We start from the raw sequence: 24,909 nt of genomic DNA on the forward strand, positions 1-24,909 counted from the left end.
AGATTTGATAGAGGTATTCAAAATCATGAAGGGTCTAGTCAGAGCAGATAGAGAGAAACTGTTCCCATTGGTGGAAGGGACAAGGACCAGAGGACATAGATTTAAGGTGATTGGCAAAAGAACCAAAGTGCCATGAGGAAAAACTTTTTTACTCAGCGAGTGATTAGGATCTGGAATGCACTGCCCGAGAGGGTGGTGGAGGCAGATTCAATCATGGCCTTCAAAAGGGAACTGGATAAGTACTTGAAAGGAAAAAATGTGCATGGCTACGGGGATAGGGCGGGGGAGTAGGACGAGCTGGATTGCTCTTGCATAGAGCCGGCGCGGACTCAATGGGCCGAATGGTCTCCTTCCTTGCTGTAACCTTTATATGATTCTATGATTCAATACTGGTTCCCCCTCATCTACCCTGCTAGTTACACCCTCAAAAAACTCTAATAGATTTGTCAAACACGATTTCCCTTTCATAAAACCGAATTGACTCTACCTAATCATATTATGATTTTCTAAGTGCCCTGTTACCATGTCCTTAATAATAGATTCTAGCATTTTCTCCACTACTGATGTCAAACTAACTGGCCTGTAGTTCCCTATTTTCTCTCTCCCTCCTTTCTTGAATAGCAGGGTCACATTTGCCACCTTCCAATCCATGGGGACAGTTCTGGAATCTAGGGAAATCTGGAAGATCAAAACCAATGCATCCACTATCTCTGCATCCACCTCTTTTAAAACCCTAGGATGTAGGCCATCAGGTCCAGGGGATTTGTCGGCTTTTAGTCCCAATAATTTCTCCAGTACTTTTTCTTTACTAATCTTAATTACTTTAAGTTCCGCACTCTCATTAGACCCTTGGTTACCCACTATTTCCGGAATGTTTTTTGTATCTTCTATTGTGAAGACAAATGCATAATATTTCTTTAACGTCTCTGCCATTTCCTTTTTTTTATTCATTCATGGGATGTGGGTGACGCTGGCAAGGCCAGCATTTATTGTCCATCCCTAATTGCCCTTGAGAAGGTGGTGGTGAGCCGCCTTCTTGAACTGCTGCAGTCTGTGTGGTGAAGGTTCTCCCACAGTGCTGTTAGGAAGGGAGTTCCAGGATTTTGACCCAGCGACGATGAAGGAACGGCGATATATTTCCAAGTTGGGATGTTGTGTGACTTGGAGGGGAACGTGCAGGTGGTGGAGTTCCCATACGCAACTGCCCTTGTCCTTCTAGGTGGTAGAGGTCGCGTGTTTGGGAGCTGCTGTTGAAGAAGCCTTGGTGAGATGCGTCTTGTAGATGGTACACACTGCAGCCACTGTGCTCCGGTGGTGGAGGGAGTGAATGTTTAAGGTGGTGGATGGGGTGCCAAACACGCAGGCTGCTTTGTCCTGGATGTTATTGAGCTTCTTGAGTGTTGTTGGAGCTGCACTCATCCAGGAAAGTGGAGAGTATTCCATTGCACTCCTGACTTTTGCTTTGTAGATGGTGGAAAGGCTTTGGAGACTCAGGAGGTGAGTCACTCGCTGCAGAATACCCAGCCTCTGACCTGCTCTTGTAGCCACAGTATTTATGTGGCTGGTCCAGTTAAGTTTCTGGTCAATGGTGACCCCCAGGATGTTGATGGTGGAGGATTCGGCAATGGTAATGCCGTTGAATGTCAAGAGGAGGTGGTTAGACTCTCTCTTGTTGGAGATGTTCATTGCCTGGCATTTGTCTGGCCCGAATGTTACTTGCCACTTATGAGCCCAAGCCTGGATGCTGTCCAGGTCTTGCTGCATGCGGGCATGGACTGCTTCATTATCTGAGGGGTTGCGAATGGAACTGAACACTGTGCAATCATCAGCGAACATCCCCATTTCTGACCTTATGATGGAGGGAAGGTCATTGATGAAGCAGCTAAAGATAGTTGGGCCTCGGACACTGTCCTGAAGAACTCCTGCAGCAATGTCCTGGGGCTGAGATGATTGGCCTTCAACAACCACTACCATCTTCCTTTGTGCTAGGTCTGTCTCTAGCCACTGGAGAGATTTCCCCCTGATTCCCATTGACCTCAATTTTACTAGGGCTCCTTGGTGCCACACTCGGTCAAATGCTCCTTGATGTCAAGGGCAGTCACTCTCACCTCACCTCTGGAATTCAGCTCTTTAGTCCATGTTTGGACCATGTTCGGAACCCAGACTGAGCATCGGTGAGCAGGTTATTGGTGAGTAAGTGCCGCTTGATAGCACTGCCGACGACACCTTCCATCACTTTGCTGATGATTGAGAGTAGACTGATGGGGTGGTAATTGGCTGGATTGGATTTGTTCTGCTTTTTGTGGACAGAACATACCTGGGCAATTTTCCACATTTTCAGGTAGATGCCAGTGTTGAAGCTGTACTGGAACAGCTTGGCTAGAGACGCAGGTAGTTCTGGAGCACAAGTCTTCGGCACTACAGCCGGGATGTTGTTGGGGCCCATAGCCTTTGCTGTATCCAGTGCACTCAGCCGTTTCTTTATATCACGTGGAGTGAATCGAATTGGCTGAAGACTGGCTTCTGTGATGGTGGGGATATCGGGAGGAGGCTGAGGTGGATCATCCACTCGGCACTTCTGGCTGAAGATTGTTGCAAATGCTTCAGCCTTGTCTTTTGCACTCAATTGCTGGACTCCGCCATCATTGAGGATGGGGATGTTTGCAGAGCCTCCTCCTCCCGTTAGTTGTTTAATTGTCCACCACTTTCACGACTGGATGTGGCAGGATTGCAGAGCTTTGATCTGATCCGTTGGTTGTGGAATCGCTTAGCTCTGTCTATAGCATGTTGCTTCCACTGTTCAGCATGCATGTAGTCCTGAGTTGTAGCTTCACCAGGTTGGTACCTCATTTTTCGGTACGCCTGGTGCTGCTCCTGGCATGCTCTTCTACACTCCTCATTGAACCAGGAATAAATAAATTGAATACTTACACCGACTTACCTTCAGTGCTCCTCGGCGACCTCACTTTTTGTGTTTTCTTGATTTTTTTTATTCACCCCTCGGGTCCGCTCTCCCCACTCCTTTTATTGACCCTCGGGTCCACTCTCCCCACTCCTTTTATTGACCCTCGGGTCCGCTCTCCCCACTCCTTTTATTGACCCTCGGGTCCGCTCTCCCCACTCCTTTTATTGACCCTCGGGTCCGCTCTCCCCACTCCTTTTATTGACCCTGGGGTCCACTCTCCCCACTCCTTTTATTGACCCTCGGGTCCACTCTCCCCACTCCTTTTATTGACCCTCGGGTCCGCTCTCCCCACTCCTTTTATTGACCCTGGGGTCCACTCTCCCCACTCCTTTTATTGACCCTCGGGTCCACTCTCCCCACTCCTTTTATTGACCCTGGGGTCCACTCTCCCCACTCCTTTTATTGACCCTCGGGTCCACTCTCCCCACTCCTTTTATTGACCCTCGGGTCCGCTCTCCCCACTCCTTTTATTGACCCTCGGGTCCGCTCTCCCCACTCCTTTTATTGACCCTGGGGTCCACTCTCCCCACTCCTTTTATTGACCCTCGGGTCCACTCTCCCCACTCCTTTTATTGACCCTGGGGTCCACTCTCCCCACTCCTTTTATTGACCCTCGGGTCCGCTCTCCCCACTCCTTTTATTGACCCTCGGGTCCGCTCTCCCCACTCCTTTTATTGACCCTGGGGTCCGCTCTCCCCACTCCTTTTATTGACCCTCGGGTCCGCTCTCCCCACTCCTTTTATTGACCCTGGGGTCCACTCTCCCCACTCCTTTTATTGACCCTCGGGTCCGCTCTCCCCACTCCTTTTATTGACCCTCGGGTCCGCTCTCCCCACTCCTTTTATTGACCCTGGGGTCCGCTCTCCCCACTCCTTTTATTGACCCTCGGGTCCGCTCTCCCCACTCCTTTTATTGACCCTCGGGTCCACTCTCCCCACTCCTTTTATTGACCCTGGGGTCCGCTCTCCCCACTCCTTTTATTGACCCTGGGGTCCACTCTCCCCACTCCTTTTATTGACCCTCGGGTCCGCTCTCCCCACTCCTTTTACTGACCCTCGGGTCCACTCTCCCCACTCCTTTTATTGACCCTGGGGTCCGCTCTCCCCACTCCTTTTATTGACCCTGGGGTCCGCTCTCCCCACTCCTTTTATTGACCCTCGGGTCCACTCTCCCCACTCCTTTTATTGACCCTGGGGTCCACTCTCCCCACTCCTTTTATTGACCCTCGGGTCCGCTCTCCCCACTCCTTTTATTGACCCTCGGGTCCGCTCTCCCCACTCCTTTTATTGACCCTGGGGTCCACTCTCCCCACTCCTTTTATTGACCCTGGGGTCCGCTCTCCCCACTCCTTTTATTGACCCTCGGGTCCGCTCTCCCCACTCCTTTTATTGACCCTCAGGTCCGCTCTCCTCACTCCTTTTATTGACCCTCGGGTCCGCTCTCCCCACTCCTTTTATTGACCCTCGGGTCCGCTCTCCCCACTCCTTTTATTGACCCTCGGGTCCGCTTTCCCCACTCCTTTTATTGACCCTCAGGTCCACTCTCCCCACTCCATTTATTGACCCTCGGGTCCGCTCTCCCCACTCCTTTTATTGACCCTCAGGTCCGCTCTCCCCACTCCATTTATTGACCCTCGGGTCCGCTCTCCCCACTCCTTTTATTGACCCTCAGGTCCACTCTCCCCACTCCTTTTACTGACCCTCAGGTCCGCTCCCCCTGCTCTTAAGATATCCAATCATCTCACAGCCACAGTTAATGACCTAATGAGTGAAATGGGGCCCTTGTATTCTGTCACCAACACAGTAGCAATTGCCTAACTCTAAACCATCAGTAGCATGTTTGTAAAAACTCTCAAAATCAACTAACTTGTCCCTCCTAAACCCATTCTCCAATTCCCCAGCCAACCATCACCCAACTCTGACACACCTCTGTGAGCCAATGAGTGAACAGCTTCCAACTTAAGACAAAAATACCCAGCAGTCTCTGCCTCCTACAAATTAACCGTCTACACCGCTGTCTGTAGCGCAGAACAGGAAAAGATGTGTGTGTGTGAGTAATGGTGTATGTGTGTGAGTGTGTATGCATGTGTGTGTGTGTGTGTAAGTGATTGAGTGTGTAAGTAATTGAGTGTGTGAATGATTGTGTGTGTGCGCACGCGCGTGTGTGTCTGTTTGTGTGTGAGTGTGAAAATGTGTGAATGTGTGTGTGAGTGTGAGAGAGTTTGTGTGTGAGTATTAGTGTGAGTGTGTGTGTGAGTGAGTGTGTGTGAGTTTGTGTGTGTGTGTATGAGTATGAGTGTGAGAGTGTGTGAGTGTGAGTATGTGTGAGAGTTTGTGTGTGTGTGTATGAGTATGAGTGTGAGAGTGTGTGAGTGTGAGTATGTGTGAGAGTTTGTGTGTGTGTGTATGAGTATGAGTGTGAGAGTGTGTGAGTGTGAGTATGTGTGAGAGTTTGTGTGTGTGTGTATGAGTATGAGTGTGAGAGTGTGTGAGTGCGAGTGAGTGTGTGTGAGAGTTTGTGTGTGTGTGAGTGAGTGTGTTTGAGAGTTTGTGTGTGTGTGAGAATGTGTGAATGTGTGTGTGTGAGTGTGAGAGAATTTGTGTGTGTATGAGTATGAGTATGAGAGTGTGTCAGTGTGTGTATGATTGTGTGTGTGAGTGTGTGTGAGAGTTTGCATGTGTGTATGAGTATGAGTGTGAGAGTATGAGTGTGAGTGTGAGTGAGTGTGTGTGTATGAGTATGAGTGTGAGAGTGTGTCAGTGTGTGTGTGAGTGTGTGAGAGTTTGTCTGTGTGTATGAGTATGAGTGTGAGAGTGTGTGAGTGTGAGTGTGAGTGATTGTGTGTGTATGAGTATGAGTGTGAGAGTGTGTGTGTGTGTGTGTGAGTGATTGTGTGTGTATGAGTATGAGTATGAGTGTGAGAGTGTGTGTGTGTGTGAGTGTGTGTGAGAGTTTGTGTGTGTGTATGAGTATGAGTGTGAGAGTGTGTGTGTGTGTGAGTGAGTGTGTGTGAGTGTGTGTGTGTGAGAGTTTGTGTGTGTGTATGAGTATGAGTGTGAGAGTGTGTGTGTGTATGAGTATGAGTGTGAGAGTGTGTGTGTGAGTGAGTGTGTGTGAGAGTTTGTCTGTGTGTATGAGTATGAGTGTGAGAGTGTGTGTGTGTGATTGTGTGTGTGTGAGTGTGTGAGAGTTTGTCTGTGTGTATGAGTATGAGTGTGAGAGTGTGTGTGTGTGATTGTGTGTGTTTGTGTGTGAGAGTTTGTCTGTGTGTATGAGTATGAGTGTGTGTGTGTGTGTGTGATTGTGTGTGTGTGAGTGTGTGAGAGTTTGTCTGTGTGTATGAGTATGAGTGTGAGAGTGTGTGAGTGTGAGTGTGAGTGATTGTGTGTGTATGAGTATGAGTGTGAGAGTGTGTGAGTGTGAGTGTGAGCGATTGTGTGTGTATGAGTATGAGTGTGAGAGTGTGTGAGTGTGAGTGTGAGCGATTGTGTGTGTGCAGCTCAGGATGACTCAACATGTGGAAATCAGGAGCCCGCATTCCACCGCTCTGTTGGCAGCCAGCTGATTCATATAACCAGCTGCTTGCTGCAATGTTTCTCTCGATATCCATTTCTGTTCATAGAGAAATGATAAATTTTAAAGTTACCGAGTCTCATGCCACTGTCTTCTGGAAATAACGATTGACAGATGTATATTTGTTCGGGGCAGGTGTCATTTTTGCCAACAGAACATTGTGCTGAAGTGATATGATGTTGAGTTCAGACACAAGATCACATGATAATTCTGGATGTGGAAGGCCATTCAGCCCATCATAGCGCCCTCATCCAGAAAGGCCCAGGAGATCCCCCATCGCAGCATCCAACCAGTTCTTAATTGATTCCAGGGTTTTCACTTTCACGACTCTATTCTGCATGTTGATCAAAGAAATCAAGAACTTGTATTTATACAGTACCTTTCATGTCCGAGGAGGCCCCAAAACCCTTTACATCAATTAATTACTTTTGAAGCATAATTGCTGTTATTTTGTAGGCAAATGCAGCAGCCGATTTGTACACAGCAAGGTCCCACAAACAGCAATGGGACAAATGAGCAGACAACACAGATAAATCACCAGATCATCTTTTTTTATTTATTCGTTCATGGGATGTGGGCGTCGCTGGCGAGGCCGGCATTTATTGCCCATCCCTAATTGCCCTTGAGAAGGTGGCGATGAGCCGTCTTCTTGAACCGCTGCAGTCCATGTGGTGACGGTTCTCCCACAGTGCTGTTAGGAAGGGAGTTCCAGGATTTTGACCCAGCAACGATGAAGGAACAGCGATATATTTCCAAGTCGGGATGGTGTGTGACTTGGAGGGGAACGTGCAGGTGGTGTTGTTCCCACGTGCCTGCTGCTCTTGTCCTTCTAGGTGGTAGAGGTCGCGGGTTTGTGAGGTGCTGTCGATGAAGCCTTGGCGAGTTGCTGCAGTGCATCCTGTGGATGGTACACACTGCAGCCACAGTGCGCCGGTGGTGAAGGGAGTAAATGTTTAGGGTGGTGGATGGGGTGCCAATCAAGCGGGCTGCTTTATCTTGGATGGTGTCGAGCTTCTTGAGTGCTGTTGGAGCTGCACTCATTAGAGCAAGTGGAGAGTATTCAATCACACTCCTGACTTGTGCCTTGTAGATGGTGGAAAGGCTTTGGGGAGTCAGGAGGTGAGTCACTCGATGCAGAATACCCAGCCTCTGACCTGCTCTCGTAGCCACAGTATTTATATGGCTGGTCCAGTTAAGTTTCTGGTCAATGGTGACCCCCAGGATGTTGATGGTGGGGGATTCGGCGATGGTAATGCCGCTGAATGTCAAGGGGAGGTGGTTAGACTCCCTCTTGTTGGAGATGGTCATTGCCTGGCACTTATCTGGCGCGAATGTTACTTGCCACTTATCAGCCCAAGCCTGGATGTTGTCCAGGGCTTGCTGCATGCGGGCACGGACTGCTTCATTATTTGAGGGGTTGCGAATGGAACTGAACACTGTGCAATCATCAGCGAATATTCCCATTTCTGACCTTATGATGGAGGGAAGGTCATTGATGAAGCAGCTGAAGATGGTTGGGCCTAGGACACTGCCCTGAGGAACTCCTGCAGCAATGTCCTGGGGCTGAAATGATTGGCCTCCAACAATCACTACCATCTTCCTTTGTGCTAGGTATGACTCCAGCCACTGGAGAGTTTTCCCCCTGATTCCCATTGACTTCAATTTTACTCGGGCTCCTTGGTGCCACACTCGGTCAAATGCTGCCTTGATGTCAAGGGCAGTCACTCTCACCTCACCTCTGGAATTCAGCTCTTTTGTCCATGTTTGGACCAAGGCTGTAATGAGGTCTGGAGCCGAGTGGTCCTGGCAGAACCCAAACTGAGCATCGGTGAGCAGGTTATTGGTGAGTAAGTGCCGCTTGATAGCACTGTCGACGACACCTTCCATCACTTTGCTAATGATTGAGAGTAGACTGATGGGGCGATAATTGGCTGGATTGGATTTCTCCTGCTTTTTGTGGACGGGACATACCTGGGCAATTTTCCACATTGTCGGGTAGATGCCAGTGTTGTAGCTGTACTGGAACAGTTTGGGTAGAGGCGCGGCTAGTTCTGGAGCACAAGTCTTCAGCACTACAGCTGGGATGTTGTCGGGGCCCATAGCCTTTGCTGTATCCAGTGCACTCAGCCGTTTCTTGATATCACGTGGAGTGAATCGAATTGGCTGAAGACTGGCTTCTGTGATGGTGGGGATATCGGGAGGAGGCCGAGATGGATCATCCACTTGGCACTTCTGGCTGAAAATGGTTGCAAACGCTTCAGCCTTGTCTTTTGCACTCACGTGCTGGACTCCGCCATCATTGAGGATGGGGATGTTTGCAGAGCCTCCTCCTCCCGTTAGTTGTTTAATTGTCCACCACCATTCACGACTGGATGTGGCAGGACTGCAGAGCTTTGATCTGATCCGTTGATTGTGGAATCGCTTAGCTCTGTCTATAGCATGTTGCTTCCGCTGTTTAGCATGCATGTAGTCCTGAGTTGTAGCTTCACCAGGTTGGCACCTCATTTTTAGGTACGCCTGGTGCTGCTCCTGACATGCTCTTCTACATTCCTCATTGCACCAGGGTTGATCCCCTGGCTTGTTGGTAATGGTAGAGTTTAGGAATATGCCAGGCCATGAGGTTACAGATTGTGCTGGAATACAATTCTGCTGTTGCTGATGGCCCACAGCGCCTCATGGATGCCCAGTTTTGAGCTGCTAGATCTGTTCTGAATCTATCCCATTTAGCACGGTGGTAGTGCAACACAACATGTTGGATGGTGTCCTCAGTGTGAAGACGGGACTTCGTCTCCACGAGGACTGTGCGGTGGTCACTCCTACCAATACTGTCATGGACAGATGCATTTGCGACAGGTAGATTGGTGAGGACGAGGTCAAGTAAGTTTTTCCCTTGTGTTGGTTCGCTCACTACCTGCCGCAGGCCCAGTCTGGCAGCTGTGTCCTTCAGGACTCGGCCAGCTCGCTCAGTAGTGGTGCTACCAAGCCACCATCTGTTTTAGTGATGTTAGTTGAGGGATAAATGTCGGCCCGGACACCAGGAGATCTCCTCCAAATAGTAGGCATAGGCTCTTTTATGTCCACCCGAGGGGGCAGAAGGGGCCTTGGTGGTGTAGTTGTTATATTACTGGACTAGTAATCCAGGATGCCTGGGCTAATAATCCAGAGAGCGTGAGTGCAAATCCCACCGTGGCGGTTTGAGAATATGAATTCAGTTGAAAAAAAAACTGGAAGTAAAAAGCTGGTATCAGTAACGGTGACCGTGAAGCAGTCGGAATGTTGGATAAACCACAACTGGTTCACTGATGTCCTTTAGGGAAGGAAACCTGCCGTCTTTACCCGGTCTGGCCTATATGTGACTCCAATCCCACACCAATGTGGTTGACTCTTAAAAATGTCCTCTGGAGTAGCCTAGTGAGCCACTCAAGGGCAACTTGTCAGTGACGTGCACATCCCAAGAATGAGTAAAATAGAAATCTCCATATGAGTCGAGTAGTCCTGGTTCCGCTGGTACTGGTAGCTCAGTCTACAATGATCAGCAAGTACTTGCTACAAACATACACTCTAGTTCAGATTCTGCAACTGTTGGAGAGGCAAAGAAGAGACTTTTTAATTAATATACATGATACAATGCTAATAAGTTTGCTACATGCATAAACAAATCAATTGTGGCAGAAAGATTAAGTGTATTACTTCAAGAGTTTAGATAAAATAAATAAAGAGAAACTGTTCCCATTGGCGGAAGGTCGAGAACCAGAGGACACAGATTTAAGTGATTGGTAAAAGAACCAAAGGCGACATGAGGAAAAATCTTTTTACACAGCGAGTGGCTCTGATCTGGAATGCACTGCCCGAGGGGGTGGTGGAGCCAGATTCAATCGTGGCTTTCAAAAAGGAATTGGATAAATACTTGAAGGGAAAAAATTTGCAGAGCCACAGGGAAACAGCGGGGGAGTGGGACTAACTGGATTGCTCCTACAAATAGCCGGCACGGGCTCGATGGGCCGAACGGCCTACTTCTGTGCTGTAACCATTCTATGATTCCATGAATCTATGGTGAATTATAATGCAGCACTGTAAATTTAGTACATTTAATATAAAAAATGTTGTCATTTATTAAAAATCAAACCAAAAAATGTATTGGCTTGCCTATTGTGGGTAATCAGCCTTGATTTGAGTTTCTACATGATGGTATAAGAAGTTTGGAGCCTCAATTTACTGAGTCTGTGCAGGTCACAAGGTACCAACTCAGCTGTTTTCAATGCCAGCTCAGAAAATGCCAGACTTACTTTAGCTTAATTGGATCTTGCCCCAATATTTTGATGCATTCATTTTTCCGTTCACTGGGAGGAATCACGTTAAATCCACATCGGAAAAAATACGATACTACAGAAAAGGCCCTTTCTGTCATTTTCAGTTCAGGGGTGGTCGGGCTGTAAATTTACTGACGCTCTCAATGTCCGCCTTACAATCTGTAACATCTACATGCATTTCCTGTTAGCTTTTTTTTTCCATTATAAATTCCTATGTCCACATTTAAGATCGGAACTGCCTTGGTAAACAATGTCACTGTGTAATTAAACTCTCCCAACAGAATTTAAAATCAGAACGACACATTGAACAGAAGAAACTTTATACAGTGACGGAGGAGACAATTAAAGGTTTAGAAATCAATGTTTGGCTCAGCAGGTGGAGCCAGTGTGCACATGAACGACAGAGAGGAGCTTCCTGTTTTGTGGACAACATAGGGACAGGAGTAGATTGGAAGATCGAAACTGGTTAATCGTATAACTTTTTTGTGTCGTTAATTACCAGCTATCAGACTTCATGAAGTATGCAATTATCTCTAGCACATAAATATGAATAAAATATTTGCATTCAAACGTGATTAGAAATTGTTTGGCACATCACCAAATCAGCATAAATCAGCTTTACAATGCGAACATTCAAAATCAGAAAGAGAGAGAGGCAGATACACAAATCAATTTATCATCCCTTTTGTCATTTAATCATTCCTGCCCTCCACCTTATCATGGACCTTCCCATTTGTTCTTACTTCCTCCCCTCAACTTCCTCCCCCCCCCCGCCACCCCCCGCCCCCAAACCCCACTCCCCCTTTCCCTGGCTCTGTACTTGTTCAAAAACTGTTAAATCTTTACTTCTTCCAGTTCTGACAAAAGCTCATCGACCTGAAATGTTAACTCTGCTTCTTTCTCCACAGATGCTGCCTGACTTGCTTAGTATTTCCAGCATTTTCTGTTTCTCTTTCAGATTTCCAGCATCTGCAGTATTTTGCTTTTTTTTTACATGAATCAATTTAATTGCAAGCCGATGTTTTTAAATAGTGACCTTCATCAGCGTAATAGAATACAATTATTTCTTCTTTTTTTCTTTTCATTAAAAAGTGATGTATTTAAGAGTGGTAACTTGCAGCAGCTTTATTAATACAGCTGAAAATTGGTTTATCACCTAAAAAATAGCATTTTTAATAAGGGTGCCCAGTCCTGGAATCACTGTGTTGATTGGTCTCCCTGTGTTGGTTGGTATTGCTGTGTTGGTTGGTGTCACTGTGTCAATTGGTGTCCCTGTGCTGGTTGGTGTCTATGTGTCGGTTGGTGTCACTGTGCTGGTTGGTGTCTCTGTGTCGGTTGGTGTCTCTGTGTTGGTCGGTATCTCTGTGTCGGTTGGTGTCTCTGTGTCGGTCGGTGTCACTGTGTTGGTTGGTGTCACTGTGTTGGTTGGTGTCTCTGTGTTGGTTGGTGTCACTGTGTTGGTTGGTGTCTCTGTGTCGGTCGGTGTCACTGTGTTGGTCGATGTCACTCTGTTGGTTGGTGTCTCTGTGTTGGTCGGTGTCTCTGTGTTGGTCGGTGTCTCTGTGTCGGTTGGTGTCACTGTGTCGGTTGGTGTCTCTGTGTCGGTTGGTGTCACTGTGTCGGTTGGTGTCACTGTGTCGGTTGGTGTCTCTGTGTCGGTTGGTGTCTCTGTGTTGGTTGGTGTCTCTGTGTTGGTCGGTGTCACTGTGTTGGTCGGTGTCTCTGTGTTGGTCGGTGTCTCTGTGTTGGTTGGTGTCTCTGTGTTGGTTGGTGTCACTGTGTTGGTCGGTGTCTCTGTGTTGGTCGGTGTCTCTGTGTTGGTTGGTGTCACTGTGTTGGTTGGTGTCACTGTGTCTGTTGATATCGTAAGAAATAGGAACAGAAGAACATAAGAAATAGCAGTAGAAGTAGGCCCATCAGCCCCTCAAGTCTGCCCTGCCATTCAAATAGATCATGGCTGATCTTCGACCTTAACTTCCCTGTGTCACTGTGTTCGTTGGTGTCTCTGTGTTGGTTGGTGACACTGTGTTGGTTGGTGTCTCTGTGTTGTTTGGTGTCACTGTGTTGGTCGGTGTCTCTGTGTCGGTTGGTGTCTCTGTGTCGGTTGGTGTCTCTGTGTTGGTCGATGTGATTCTTTTGGTTGGTGTCTCTGTGTCGGTTGGTGTCTCTGTGTTGATCGGTGTCACTGTGTTGGTCGGTGTCTCTGTGTTGTTTGGTGTCTCTGTGTTGGTTGGTGTCACTGTGTCGTTTGGTGTCACTGTGTCGGTCGGTATCACAGTGTCGGTCGGTGTCACTGTGTTGGTCGGTGTCACTCTGTTGGTTGGTGTCACTGTGTTGGTCGGTGTCACTGTGTTGGTCGGTGTCACTCTGTTGGTCGGTGTCACTGTGTTGGTTGGTGTCACTCTGTTGGTCGGTGTCACTGTGTTGGTTGGTGTCACTGTGTTGGTCGATGTCACTCTGTTGGTCGGTGTCACTGTGTTGGTCGGTGTCACTGTGTTGGTTGGTGTCTCTGTGTTGGTTGGTGTCACTGTGTCGGTTGGTGTCACTGTGTTGGTCGGTGTCACTCTGTTGGTCGGTGTCACTCTGTTGGTCGGTGTCACTCTGTTGGTCGGTGTCACTCTGTTGGTTGGTGTCACTGCGTTGGTCGGTGTCTCTGTGTTGGTTGGTGTCACTGTGTTGGTCGGTGTCACTGTGTTGGTCGATGTCACTCTGTTGGTTGGTGTCACTGTGTTGGTTGGTGTCTCTGTGTTGGTTGGTGTCACTGTGTTGGTCGGTGTCACTGTGTTGGTCGGTGTCACTCTGTTGGTTGGTGTCACTGTGTTGGTTGGTGTCACTGTGTTGGTCGGTGTCACTGTGTTGGTCGGTGTCACTGTGTTGGTTGGTGTCTCTGTGTTGGTCGGTGTCAATGTGTCGGTCGGTTTCTCTGTGTCGGTCGGTGTCTCTGTGTTGGTCGGTGTCTCTGTGTTGGTCGGTGTCTCTGTGTTGGTCGGTGTCTCTGTGTTGGTCGATGTCACTGTGTTGGTCGATGTCACTGTGTTGGTCGGTGTCACTGTGTTGGTCGGTGTCACTGTGTTGGTCGGTGTCACTGTGTTGGTCGGTGTCACTGTGTTGGTCGATGTCACTGTCTTGGTCGGTGTCACTGTGTTGGTCGGTGTCTCTGTGTTGGTTAGTGTCTCTGTGTTGGTCGGTGTCTCTGTGTTGGTCGATGTCACTGTGTTGGTTGGTGTCACTGTGTTGGTCGGTGTCACTGTGTCGGTTGGTGTCACTGTGTTGGTCGGTGTCTCTGTGTTGGTTGGTGTCACTGTGTTGGTTGATGTCACTGTGTTGGTCGGTGTCACTGTGTCGGTTGGTGTCACTGTGTTGGTCGGTGTCTCTGTGTTGGTCGGTGTCACTGTGTTGGTCGATGTCACTGTGTTGGTTGGTGTCTCTGTGTTGGTCGGTGTCTCTGTGTTGGTCGGTGTCACTGTCTTGGTCGGTGTCACTGTGTCGGTCGGTGTCACTGTGTCGGTCGGTGTCTCTGTGTTGGTCGGTGTCACTGTGTTGGTCGGTGTCACTGTGTTGGTCGGTGTCACTGTGTTGGTCGGTGTCACTGTGTTGGTTGGTGTCTCTGTGTTGGTCGGTGTCACTGTGTCGGTCGGTTTCTCTGTGTCGGTCGGTGTCTCTGTGTTGGTCGGTGTCTCTGTGTTGGTCGATGTCACTGTGTTGGTCGGTGTCTCTGTGTTGGTCGGTGTCTCTGTGTTGGTCGATGTCACTGTGTTGGTCGATGTCACTGTGTTGGTCGGTGTCACTGTGTTGGTCGGTGTCACTGTGTTGGTCGATGTCTCTGTGTTGGTCGATGTCACTGTGTTGGTTGGTGTCACTCTGTTGGTCGGTGTCACTGTGTTGGTCGGTGTCACTGTGTTGGTCGGTGTCACTGTGTCGGTTGGTGTCACTGTGTTGGTTGGTGTCTCTGTGTTGGTTGGTGTCACTTTGTTGGTTGATGTCACTGTGTTGGTCGGTGTCACTGTGTCGGTTGGTGTCACTGTGTTGGTCGGTGTCACTCTGTTGGTCGGTGTCACTCTGTTGGTCGGTGTCACTGTGTTGGTTGGTGTCACTGTGTTGGTCGATGTCACTGTGTTGGTCGGTGTCACTGTGTCGGTTGGTGTCACTGTGTTGGTCGGTGTCACTCTGTTGGTCGGTGTCTCTGTGTTGGTCGGTGTCACTGTGTCGGTCGGTTTCTCTGTGTCGGTCGGTGTCTCTGTGTTGGTCGGTGTCTCTGTGTTGGTCGATGTCACTGTGTTGGTCGGTGTCTCTGTGTTGGTCGGTGTCTCTGTGTTGGTCGATGTCACTGTGTTGGTCGATGTCACTGTGTTGGTCGGTGTCACTGTGTTGGTCGGTGTCACTGTGTTGGTCGATGTCTCTGTGTTGGTCGATGTCACTGTGTTGGTTGGTGTCACTCTGTTGGTCGGTGTCACTGTGTTGGTCGGTGTCACTGTGTTGGTCGGTGTCACTGTGTTGGTCGATGTCACTGTCTTGGTCGGTGTCACTGTGTTGGTCGGTGTCTCTGTGTTGGTTAGTGTCTCTGTGTTGGTCGGTGTCTCTGTGTTGGTCGATGTCACTGTGTTGGTTGGTGTCACTGTGTTGGTCGGTGTCACTGTGTCGGTTGGTGTCACTGTGTTGGTCGGTGTCTCTGTGTTGGTTGGTGTCACTGTGTTGGTTGATGTCACTGTGTTGGTCGGTGTCACTGTGTCGGTTGGTGTCACTGTGTTGGTCGGTGTCTCTGTGTTGGTCGGTGTCACTGTGTTGGTCGATGTCACTGTGTTGGTTGGTGTCTCTGTGTTGGTCGGTGTCTCTGTGTTGGTCGGTGTCACTGTCTTGGTCGGTGTCACTGTGTCGGTCGGTGTCACTGTGTCGGTCGGTGTCTCTGTGTTGGTTGGTGTCTCTGTGTTGGTCGGTGTCTCTGTGTTGGTCGATGTCACTGTGTTGGTTGGTGTCACTGTGTTGGTCGGTGTCACTGTGTTGGTTGGTGTCTCTGTGTTGGTCGGTGTCACTGTGTCGGTCGGTTTCTCTGTGTCGGTCGGTGTCTCTGTGTTGGTCGGTGTCTCTGTGTTGGTCGGTGTCTCTGTGTTGGTCGGTGTCTCTGTGTTGGTCGATGTCACTGTGTTGGTCGATGTCACTGTGTTGGTCGGTGTCACTGTGTTGGTCGGTGTCACTGTGTCGGTCGGTTTCTCTGTGTCGGTCGGTGTCTCTGTGTTGGTCGATGTCTCTGTGTTGGTCGATGTCACTGTGTTGGTTGGTGTCACTCTGTTGGTCGGTGTCACTGTGTTGGTCGGTGTCACTGTGTTGGTCGGTGTCACTGTGTTGGTCGATGTCACTGTCTTGGTCGGTGTCACTGTGTTGGTCGGTGTCTCTGTGTTGGTTAGTGTCTCTGTGTTGGTCGGTGTCTCTGTGTTGGTCGATGTCACTGTGTTGGTTGGTGTCACTGTGTTGGTCGGTGTCACTGTGTCGGTTGGTGTCTCTGTGTTGGTTAGTGTCTGTGTGTTGGTCGGTGTCTCTGTGTTGGTCGATGTCACTGTGTTGGTTGGTGTCACTGTGTTGGTCGGTGTCACTGTGTCGGTTGGTGTCACTGTGTTGGTCGGTGTCTCTGTGTTGGTTGGTGTCACTGTGTTGGTTGATGTCACTGTGTTGGTCGGTGTCACTGTGTCGGTTGGTGTCACTGTGTTGGTCGGTGTCTCTGTGTTGGTCGGTGTCACTGTGTTGGTCGATGTCACTGTGTTGGTTGGTGTCTCTGTGTTGGTCGGTGTCTCTGTGTTGGTCGGTGTCACTGTCTTGGTCGGTGTCACTGTGTCGGTCGGTGTCACTGTGTCGGTCGGTGTCTCTGTGTTGGTTGGTGTCACTGTGTTGGTCGGTGTCACTGTGTTGGTCGGTGTCACTGTGTTGGTTGGTGTCTCTGTGTTGGTCGGTGTCACTGTGTCGGTCGGTTTCTCTGTGTCGGTCGGTGTCTCTGTGTTGGTCGGTGTCTCTGTGTTGGTCGATGTCACTGTGTTGGTCGGTGTCTCTGTGTTGGTCGGTGTCTCTGTGTTGGTCGATGTCACTGTGTTGGTCGATGTCACTGTGTTGGTCGGTGTCACTGTGTTGGTCGGTGTCACTGTGTTGGTCGATGTCTCTGTGTTGGTCGATGTCACTGTGTTGGTTGGTGTCACTCTGTTGGTCGGTGTCACTGTGTTGGTCGGTGTCACTGTGTTGGTCGGTGTCACTGTGTCGGTTGGTGTCACTGTGTTGGTTGGTGTCTCTGTGTTGGTTGGTGTCACTTTGTTGGTTGATGTCACTGTGTTGGTCGGTGTCACTGTGTCGGTTGGTGTCACTGTGTTGGTCGGTGTCACTCTGTTGGTCGGTGTCACTCTGTTGGTCGGTGTCACTGTGTTGGTTGGTGTCACTGTGTTGGTCGATGTCACTGTGTTGGTCGGTGTCACTGTGTCGGTTGGTGTCACTGTGTTGGTCGGTGTCACTCTGTTGGTCGGTGTCACTCTGTTGGTCGGTGTCACTGTGTTGGTTGGTGTCACTGTGTTGGTCGGTGTCACTCTGTTGGTCGGTGTCACTGTGTTGGTCGGTGTCACTCTGTTGGTCGGTGTCACTGTGTTGGTTGGTGTCACTGTGTTGGTCGATGTCACTCTGTTGGTCGGTGTCACTGTGTTGGTCGGTGTCACTGTGTTGGTTGGTGTCACTGCGTTGGTCGGTGTCTCTGTGTTGGTTGGTGTCACTGTGTTGGTCGGTGTCACTGTGTTGGTCGATGTCACTCTGTTGGTTGGTGTCACTGTGTTGGTTGGTGTCTCTGTGTTGGTTGGTGTCACTGTGTTGGTCGGTGTCACTGTGTTGGTCGGTGTCTCTGTGTTGGTCGGTGTCACTGTGTCGGTCGGTTTCTCTGTGTCGGTCGGTGTCTCTGTGTTGGTCGGTGTCTCTGTGTTGGTCGATGTCACTGTGTTGGTCGGTGTCTCTGTGTTGGTCGGTGTCTCTGTGTTGGTCGATGTCACTGTGTTGGTCGATGTCACTGTGTTGGTCGGTGTCACTGTGTTGGTCGGTGTCACTGTGTTGGTCGATGTCTCTGTGTTGGTCGATGTCACTGTGTTGGTTGGTGTCACTCTGTTGGTCGGTGTCACTGTGTTGGTCGGTGTCACTGTGTTGGTCGGTGTCACTGTGTTGGTCGATGTCACTGTCTTGGTCGGTGTCACTGTGTTGGTCGGTGTCTCTGTGTTGGTTAGTGTCTCTGTGTTGGTCGGTGTCTCTGTGTTGGTCGATGTCACTGTGTTGGTTGGTGTCACTGTGTTGGTCGGTGTCACTGTGTCGGTTGGTGTCACTGTGTTGGTCGGTGTCTCTGTGTTGGTTGGTGTCACTGTGTTGGTTGATGTCACTGTGTTGGTCGGTGTCACTGTGTCGGTTGGTGTCACTGTGTTGGTCGGTGTCTCTGTGTTGGTCGGTGTCACTGTGTTGGTCGATGTCACTGTGTTGGTTGGTGTCTCTGTGTTGGTCGGTGTCTCTGTGTTGGTCGGTGTCACTGTCTTGGTCGGTGTCACTGTGTCGGTCGGTGTCACTGTGTTGGTTGGTGTCTCTGTGTTGGTCGGTGTCTCTGTGTTGGTCGATGTCACTGTGTTGGTTGGTGTCACTGTGTTGGTCGGTGTCACTGTGTTGGTTGGTGTCTCTGTGTTGGTTGGTGTCACTTTGTTGGTTGATGTCACTGTGTTGGTCGGTGTCACTGTGTCGGTTGGTGTCACTGTGTTGGTCGGTGTCTCTGTGTTGGTCGGTGTCACTGTGTTGGTCGATGTCACTCTGTTGGTTGGTGTCTCTGTGTTGGTCGGTGTCTCTGTGTTGGTCGGTGTCTCTGTGTCGGTTGGTGTCACTGTGTTGGTCGGTGTCTCTGTGTTGGTCGATGTCACTCTGTTGGTTGGTGTCACTGTGTTGGTTGGTGTCACTGTGTTGGTCGGTGTCTCTGTGTTGGTTGGTGTCTCTGTGTTGGTCGATGTCACTGTGTTGGTCGGTGTCACTGTGTTGGTCAGTGTCACTGTGTTGGTTAGTGTCTCTGTGTTGGTTGGTGTCTCTGTGTCGGTTGGTGTCTCTGTGTCGGTTGGTGTCTCTGTGTTGGTTGGTGTCACTGTGTTGGTTGGTGTCTCTGTGTTGGTTGGTGTCTCTGTGTTGGTTGGTGTCACTGTGTTGGTCGATGTCACTGTGTTGGTTGGTGTCTCTGTGTCGGTTGGTGTCTCTGTGTCGGTTGGTGTCACTGTGTTGGTTGGTGTCTCTGTGTCGGTTGGTGTCACTGTGTTGGTTGGTGTCTCTGTGTTGGTTGGTGTCTCTGTGTTGGTCGATGTCACTCTGTTGGTTGGTGTCACTGTGTTGGTCGGTGTCTCTGTGTTGGTTGGTGTCACTGTGTTGGTCGGTGTCTCTGTGTTGGTTGGTGTCACTGTGTTGGTCGATGTCACTCTGTTGGTTGGTGTCACTGTGTTGGTTGGTGTCACTGTGTTGGTTGGTGTCTCTGTGTTGGTTGGTGTCTCTGTGTTGGTTGGTGTCTCTGTGTTGGTTGGTGTCACTGTGTTGGTTGGTGTCACTGTGTTGGTTGGTGTCTCTGTGTTGGTTGGTGTCACTGTGTTGGTTTGAGTCTCTGTGTTGGTTGGTGTCTCTGTGTTGGGTGGTGTCACTGTGTTGGTCGGTGTCTCTGTGTTGGTCGGTGTCACTGTGTTGGTTGGTGTCACTGTGTTGGTCGGTGTCACTGTGTTGGTTGGTGTCTCTGTGTTGGTTGGTGTCTCTGTGTCGGTTGGTGTCTCTGTGTCGGTTGGTGTCACTGTGTTGGTCGATGTCACTCTGTTGGTTGGTGTCACTGTGTTGGTTGGTGTCTCTGTGTTGGTTTGTGTCTCTGTGTTGGTTTGTGTCTCTGTGTTGGTTGGTGTCACTGTGTTGGTTGGTGTCACTGTGTTGGTCAGTGTCACTCTGTTGGTTGGTGTGACTGTGTTGGTCGGTGTCTCTGTGTTGGTTGGTGTCACTGTGTTGGTCGGTGTCTCTGTGTTGGTTGGTGTCACTGTGTTGGTCGATGTCACTCTGTTGGTTGGTGTCACTGTGTTGGTTGGTGTCTCTGTGTTGGTTTGTGTCTCTGTGTTGGTTTGTGTCTCTGTGTTGGTTGGTGTCACTGTGTTGGTTGGTGTCACTGTGTTGGTCGGTGTCACTCTGTTGGTCGATGTCACTGTGTTGGTTGGTGTCTCTGTGTTGGTTGGTGTCTCTGTGTTGGTTGGTGTCACTGTGTTGGTTGGTGTCTCTGTGTTGGTTGGTGTCTCTGTGTTGGTTGGTGTCACTGTGTTGGTTTGTGTCTCTGTGTTGGTTGGTGTCACTGTGTTGGTCGGTGTCTCTGTGTTGGTCAGTGTCACTGTGTTGGTCGGTGTCACTGTGTTGGTCGGTGTCACTGTGTCGGTTGGTGTCTCTGTGTCGGTTGGTGTCACTGTGTTGGTCGGTGTCACTGTGTTGGTCGATGTCACTGTGTTGGTTGGTATCACTGTGTTGGTCGGTGTCACTGTGTTGGTCGATGTCACTGTGTTGGTTGGTGTCACTGTGTTGGTTGGTGTCACTGTGTTGGTTAGTGTCTCTGTGTTGGTTGGTGTCTCTGTGTCGGTTGGTGTCTCTGTGTCGGCTGGTGTCACTGTGTTGGTTGGTGTCTCTGTGTTGGTTGGTGTCTCTGTGTTGGTTGGTGTCTCTGTGTTGGTTGGTGTCACTGTGTCGGTTGGTGTCTCTGTGTCGGTTGGTGTCACTGTGTTGGTTGGTGTCACTGTGTTGGTTGGTGTCTCTGTGTTGGTTGGTGTCTCTGTGTTGGTTGGTGTCACTGTGTTGGTCGATGTCACTGTGTTGGTCGGTGTCACTGTGTTGGTTGGTGTCTCTGTGTCGGTTGGTGTCTCTGTGTCGGTTGGTGTCACTGTGTTGGTTGGTGTCTCTGTGTCGGTTGGTGTCACTGTGTTGGTTGGTGTCTCTGTGTTGGTTGGTGTCACTGTGTTGGTCGGTGTCACTGTGTTGGTTGGTGTCTCTGTGTTGGTTGGTGTCACTGTGTTGGTCGATGTCACTGTGTTGGTCGGTGTCTCTGTGTCGGTTGGTGTCTCTGTGTCGGTTGGTGTCTCTGTGTTGGTTGGTGTCTCTGTGTTGGTTGGTGTCACTGTGTTGGTCGGTGTCTCTGTGTTGGTCGATGTCACTGTGTTGGTCGATGTCACTGTGTTGGTTGGTGTCACTGTGTTGGTTGGTGTCACTGTGTTGGTCGATGTCACTGTGTTGGTCGGTGTCACTGTGTCGGTTGGTGTCACTGTGTCGGTTGGTGTCTCTGTGTCGGTTGGTGTCTCTGTTTTGGTTGGTGTCTCTGTGTTGGTTGGTGTCTCTGTGTCGGTTGGTGTCTCTGTGTCGGTTGGTGTCACTGTGTTGGTTGGTGTCTCTGTGTTGGTTGGTGTCTCTGTGTTGGTTGGTGTCACTGTGTTGGTTGGTGTCTCTGTGTTGGTTGGTGTCACTGTGTTGGTTGGTGTCACTCTGTTGGTTGGTGTCACTGTGTTGGTTGGTGTCACTGTGTTGGTCGATGTCACTCTGTTGGTTGGTGTCACTGTGTTGGTTGGTGTCTCTGTTTTGATTGGTGTCACTGTGTCGGTTGGTGTCACTGTGTTGGTCGGTGTCTCTGTGTTGGTTGGTGTCACTGTGTTGGTCGGTGTCTCTGTGTTGGTTGGTGTCTCTGTGTTGGTTGGTGTCACTGTGTTGGTTGGTGTCACTGTGTTGGTCGATGTCACTCTGTTGGTTGGTGTCACTGTGTTGGTTGGTGTCTCTGTGTTGGTTGGTGTCACTGTGTCGGTTGGTGAACATGTTATCGTCGTATTTCGTGTACTTCAGGTGGTCTCTTGGTTCCTGTTGGATCTTTTTGTCTGGTGCGGGAGCTGAATCCTGATCCAGCAGCTCGCTCTCAGTGTCCTCTGGGGTGCGAGGGGCTGGATGTACTGTTTGGGTTGAATCCTGTGGGTGTACAGCTGGCTGACTGTCTCGTGGCTTAGTTTCATGCATGAATACCGTGTCTCTCCGAAAACTTTGAGGGAGGTGGGGCACCTGTTTGTCTGCGCTCACCTCTTTGTCTGTGTGCTGAGGCGTTTGACACATATTTTCAAGAAGCTTGGCCTTATATTCAAAAATAAGTGCTTCCTCTTCCTCTAGGGGCAGATCTATGTAGTCGTCATCATCCTGCGGAAGGTACGCCAAGATCATTTTACAAATTTCATCTTCCTTGGAGTTATCTTGGGCATCTGATAATAAAGAAACAAGTTTATCAAAGCTGTGTGCTGAAGAAAGAAAAAAGGACTTGCATTTCTATAGTGCCTTTCGTGACCTCTGGACGTCCCAAAGCGCTTTACAGCCAATGAAGTACTTTTAGAAGCGTAGTAACTGTTATAATGTAGGGAAATGCGGCAGCCAATTTATGCACAGCAAGGGCCCACAAACAGCAATGAGATAAGTCACTGGATGATCTATTTTAACGACGTTGGTTGAGGGATAAATATTGTAGGACACCGGGGAGAACTCCCCATCTCTTCTTCGAATAGTGTCATGGGATAATTTACGATCACCTGAGAGGGCCTCGGTTTAACGTCTCATCCCGAAAGATGTCACCTCCTCTTAATGCATTGAAGTGTCAAGTATCATACATGCTACCACTGAGCCATGGCTGACACCTAAAAACCTTAAAGTAGAATTCTAGGCTACCTTGCTGAATTTGAATATGCTTATTGAGAAGGGATTAAACCCAATTATTATCCGAGAGCGCTGGTGTTTTTTTGCAAGCAACTAATTCAATGCCAACAGTAGAACTCACACTCATAACATCCAGGGTTTCAAAGAACCTGGCACAGCCATGTTGACTTTCTCTTCCAATGTGGTGATACCATTGCAGACGGATGGAAATATTTGTTCACAATGCGCATCACTTGAGCTTAACTAGCCTCTTGGAATTGACAGAAAATGATGAGAAACTGAGGAGAAACCAAAGTCAGGAAGCAGAAAGGAGAACAAAGAACATCATAGCTGGACACTGAGAAGGACAAGGAGACTGTCAAGCTAGGGAACAAGATGCATAAAAGAAGAGATTTGTGTTTCAACAGAAGGAAAGACAAAAACATATCAAGACACAGCAGCCCCAAAATTTTTTACTCATTCATGGGATGTGGGCGTTGCTGGCAAGGCCAGCATTTATTGCCCATCCCTAATTGCCCTTAAGATGGTGGTGGTGAGCCGCCTTCTTGAACATAGAAACATAGAAAATAGGAGCAAGAGTAGGCCATTCGGCCCTTCGGGCCTGCTCCACCATTCAAAATGATCATGGCTGATCGTCTAACTCAGTACCCTGTTCCCGCTTTTTCCCCATATCCCTTGATCCCTTTAGCATTAAGAAATATATCTATCTCCTTCTTGAATACATCTAATGACTTGGCCTCCACTGCCTTCTGTGGTAGAGAATTCCACTGGTTCACCACCCTCTGAGTGAAGAAATTTCTCCTCTTCTCGGTTCTAAATGGCATACCCCGTATCCTGAGACTGTGACCCCTGGTTCTGGACTCCCCAGCCATCGGGAACATCCTCCCTGCATCTAGTCTCTCTAGTCCTGTTGGAATTTTATATGTTTCGATGAGATCACCTCTCATTCTTCTAAACTCTAGTGAATATAGGCCTAGTCGACCCAATCTCTCCTCATACGTCAGTCCTGCCATCCCAGGAATCAGTCTGGTAAACCTTTGTTGCACTCCCTCCATGGCAAGGACATCCTTCCTCAGATAAGGAGACCAAAACTGCACACAATACTCCAGATGTGGTCTCACCAAGGCCCTGTATAACTGCAGTAAGACATCCCTGCTCCTGTACTCAAATCCTCTTGCAATGAAGGCCAACATACCATTCACCTTCCTAACTGCTTGCTGCACCTGAATGCTCGCTTTCAGCGACTGGTGTACAAGGACACCCAGGTCTCGTTGCACCTCCCCTTTTCCCAATCTATCACCATTCAGATAATAATCTGTCTTTCTGTTTTTACAACCAAAGCAGATAACCTCACATTTATCCACGTTATACTGCATCTGCCACTCACCCAACGTGTCTAAATCACATTGGAGCCTCTGTGCAACCTCCTCACAGCTCACATTCCACCCCAGCTTTGTGTCGTCTGCAAACTTGGAAATGTTACATTTAGTTCCCTCATCCAAATCATTGATATATATTGTGAATAGCTGGGGCCCAAGCACTGATCCCTGCAGTACCCCACTAGTCACTGCCTGCCACCCGGAAAAAGACCCGTTTATTCCTACTCTCTGTTTCCTGTCTGTCAACCAATTCTCAATCCATGCCAGTATATTCCCCCCAGTCCCATGTGCTTTAATTTTGCACACTAACCTCTTGTATGGGACCTTATCAAAAGCCTTCTGAAAATCCAAGTACACCACATCCACTGGTTCTCCCCTATCTATTCTACTCATTACATCCTGGAACCGCTGCAGTCAGTGAGATGAAGGTTCTCCCACAGTGCTGTTAGGAAGGGAGTTCCAAAATTTTGACCCAGCGACAATGAAGGAACGGCGATATATTTCCAAGTTGGGATAGTGTGTGACTTGGAGGGAAACGTGCAGGTGGTGGTGTTCCCATGCGCCTGCTGCCCTTGTCCTTCTAGGGGTGGAGGTCGCGGGTTTGGGAGGTGCTGTCGAAGAAGCCTTGGTGAGTTGCTGCAGTGCATCCTGTAGATGGTACACACTGCAGCCACGGTGCCTTGGTGGTGAAGGGAGTGAATACTTAACGTGGTGGATGGGGTGCCAATCAAGCGGGCTGCTTTGTCCTGGATAGTGTCAAGCTTCTTGATTGTTGTTGGAGCTGCACTCTCCAGGCGAGTGGAGAGTATTCCATCACACTCCTGACTTGTGTCTTGTAGATGGTGGAAAGGCTTTGGGGAGTCAGGAGGTGAGTCACTCACTGCAGAACACCCAGCCTCTGACCTGCTCTTGTAGCCACAGTATTTATGTGGCTGGTCCAGTTTAGTTTCTGGTCAATGGT

At 49.3% G+C, this 24,909-nt stretch overlaps 1 protein-coding gene across 1 annotated transcript in view; it reads right to left on the reverse strand.

Annotated features, from left to right (window-relative positions):
* The window catches only part of LOC137332461 (NEDD8 ultimate buster 1-like), a 117,924-nt gene that overhangs the window by 52,297 nt on the left and 40,718 nt on the right, over positions 1-24,909 (reverse strand). Inside the window, exon 13 of the mRNA XM_067996326.1 lies at positions 21,062-22,124. Within this exon, the coding sequence (XP_067852427.1) occupies positions 21,062-22,124 (1,063 nt within the window). The remainder of the gene's footprint in view (positions 1-21,061; positions 22,125-24,909) is intronic.

The sequence above is a fragment of the Heptranchias perlo genome, chromosome 2 (genome assembly GCF_035084215.1).
Source record: "Heptranchias perlo isolate sHepPer1 chromosome 2, sHepPer1.hap1, whole genome shotgun sequence".
Lineage (NCBI taxonomy): Eukaryota > Metazoa > Chordata > Chondrichthyes > Hexanchiformes > Hexanchidae > Heptranchias > Heptranchias perlo.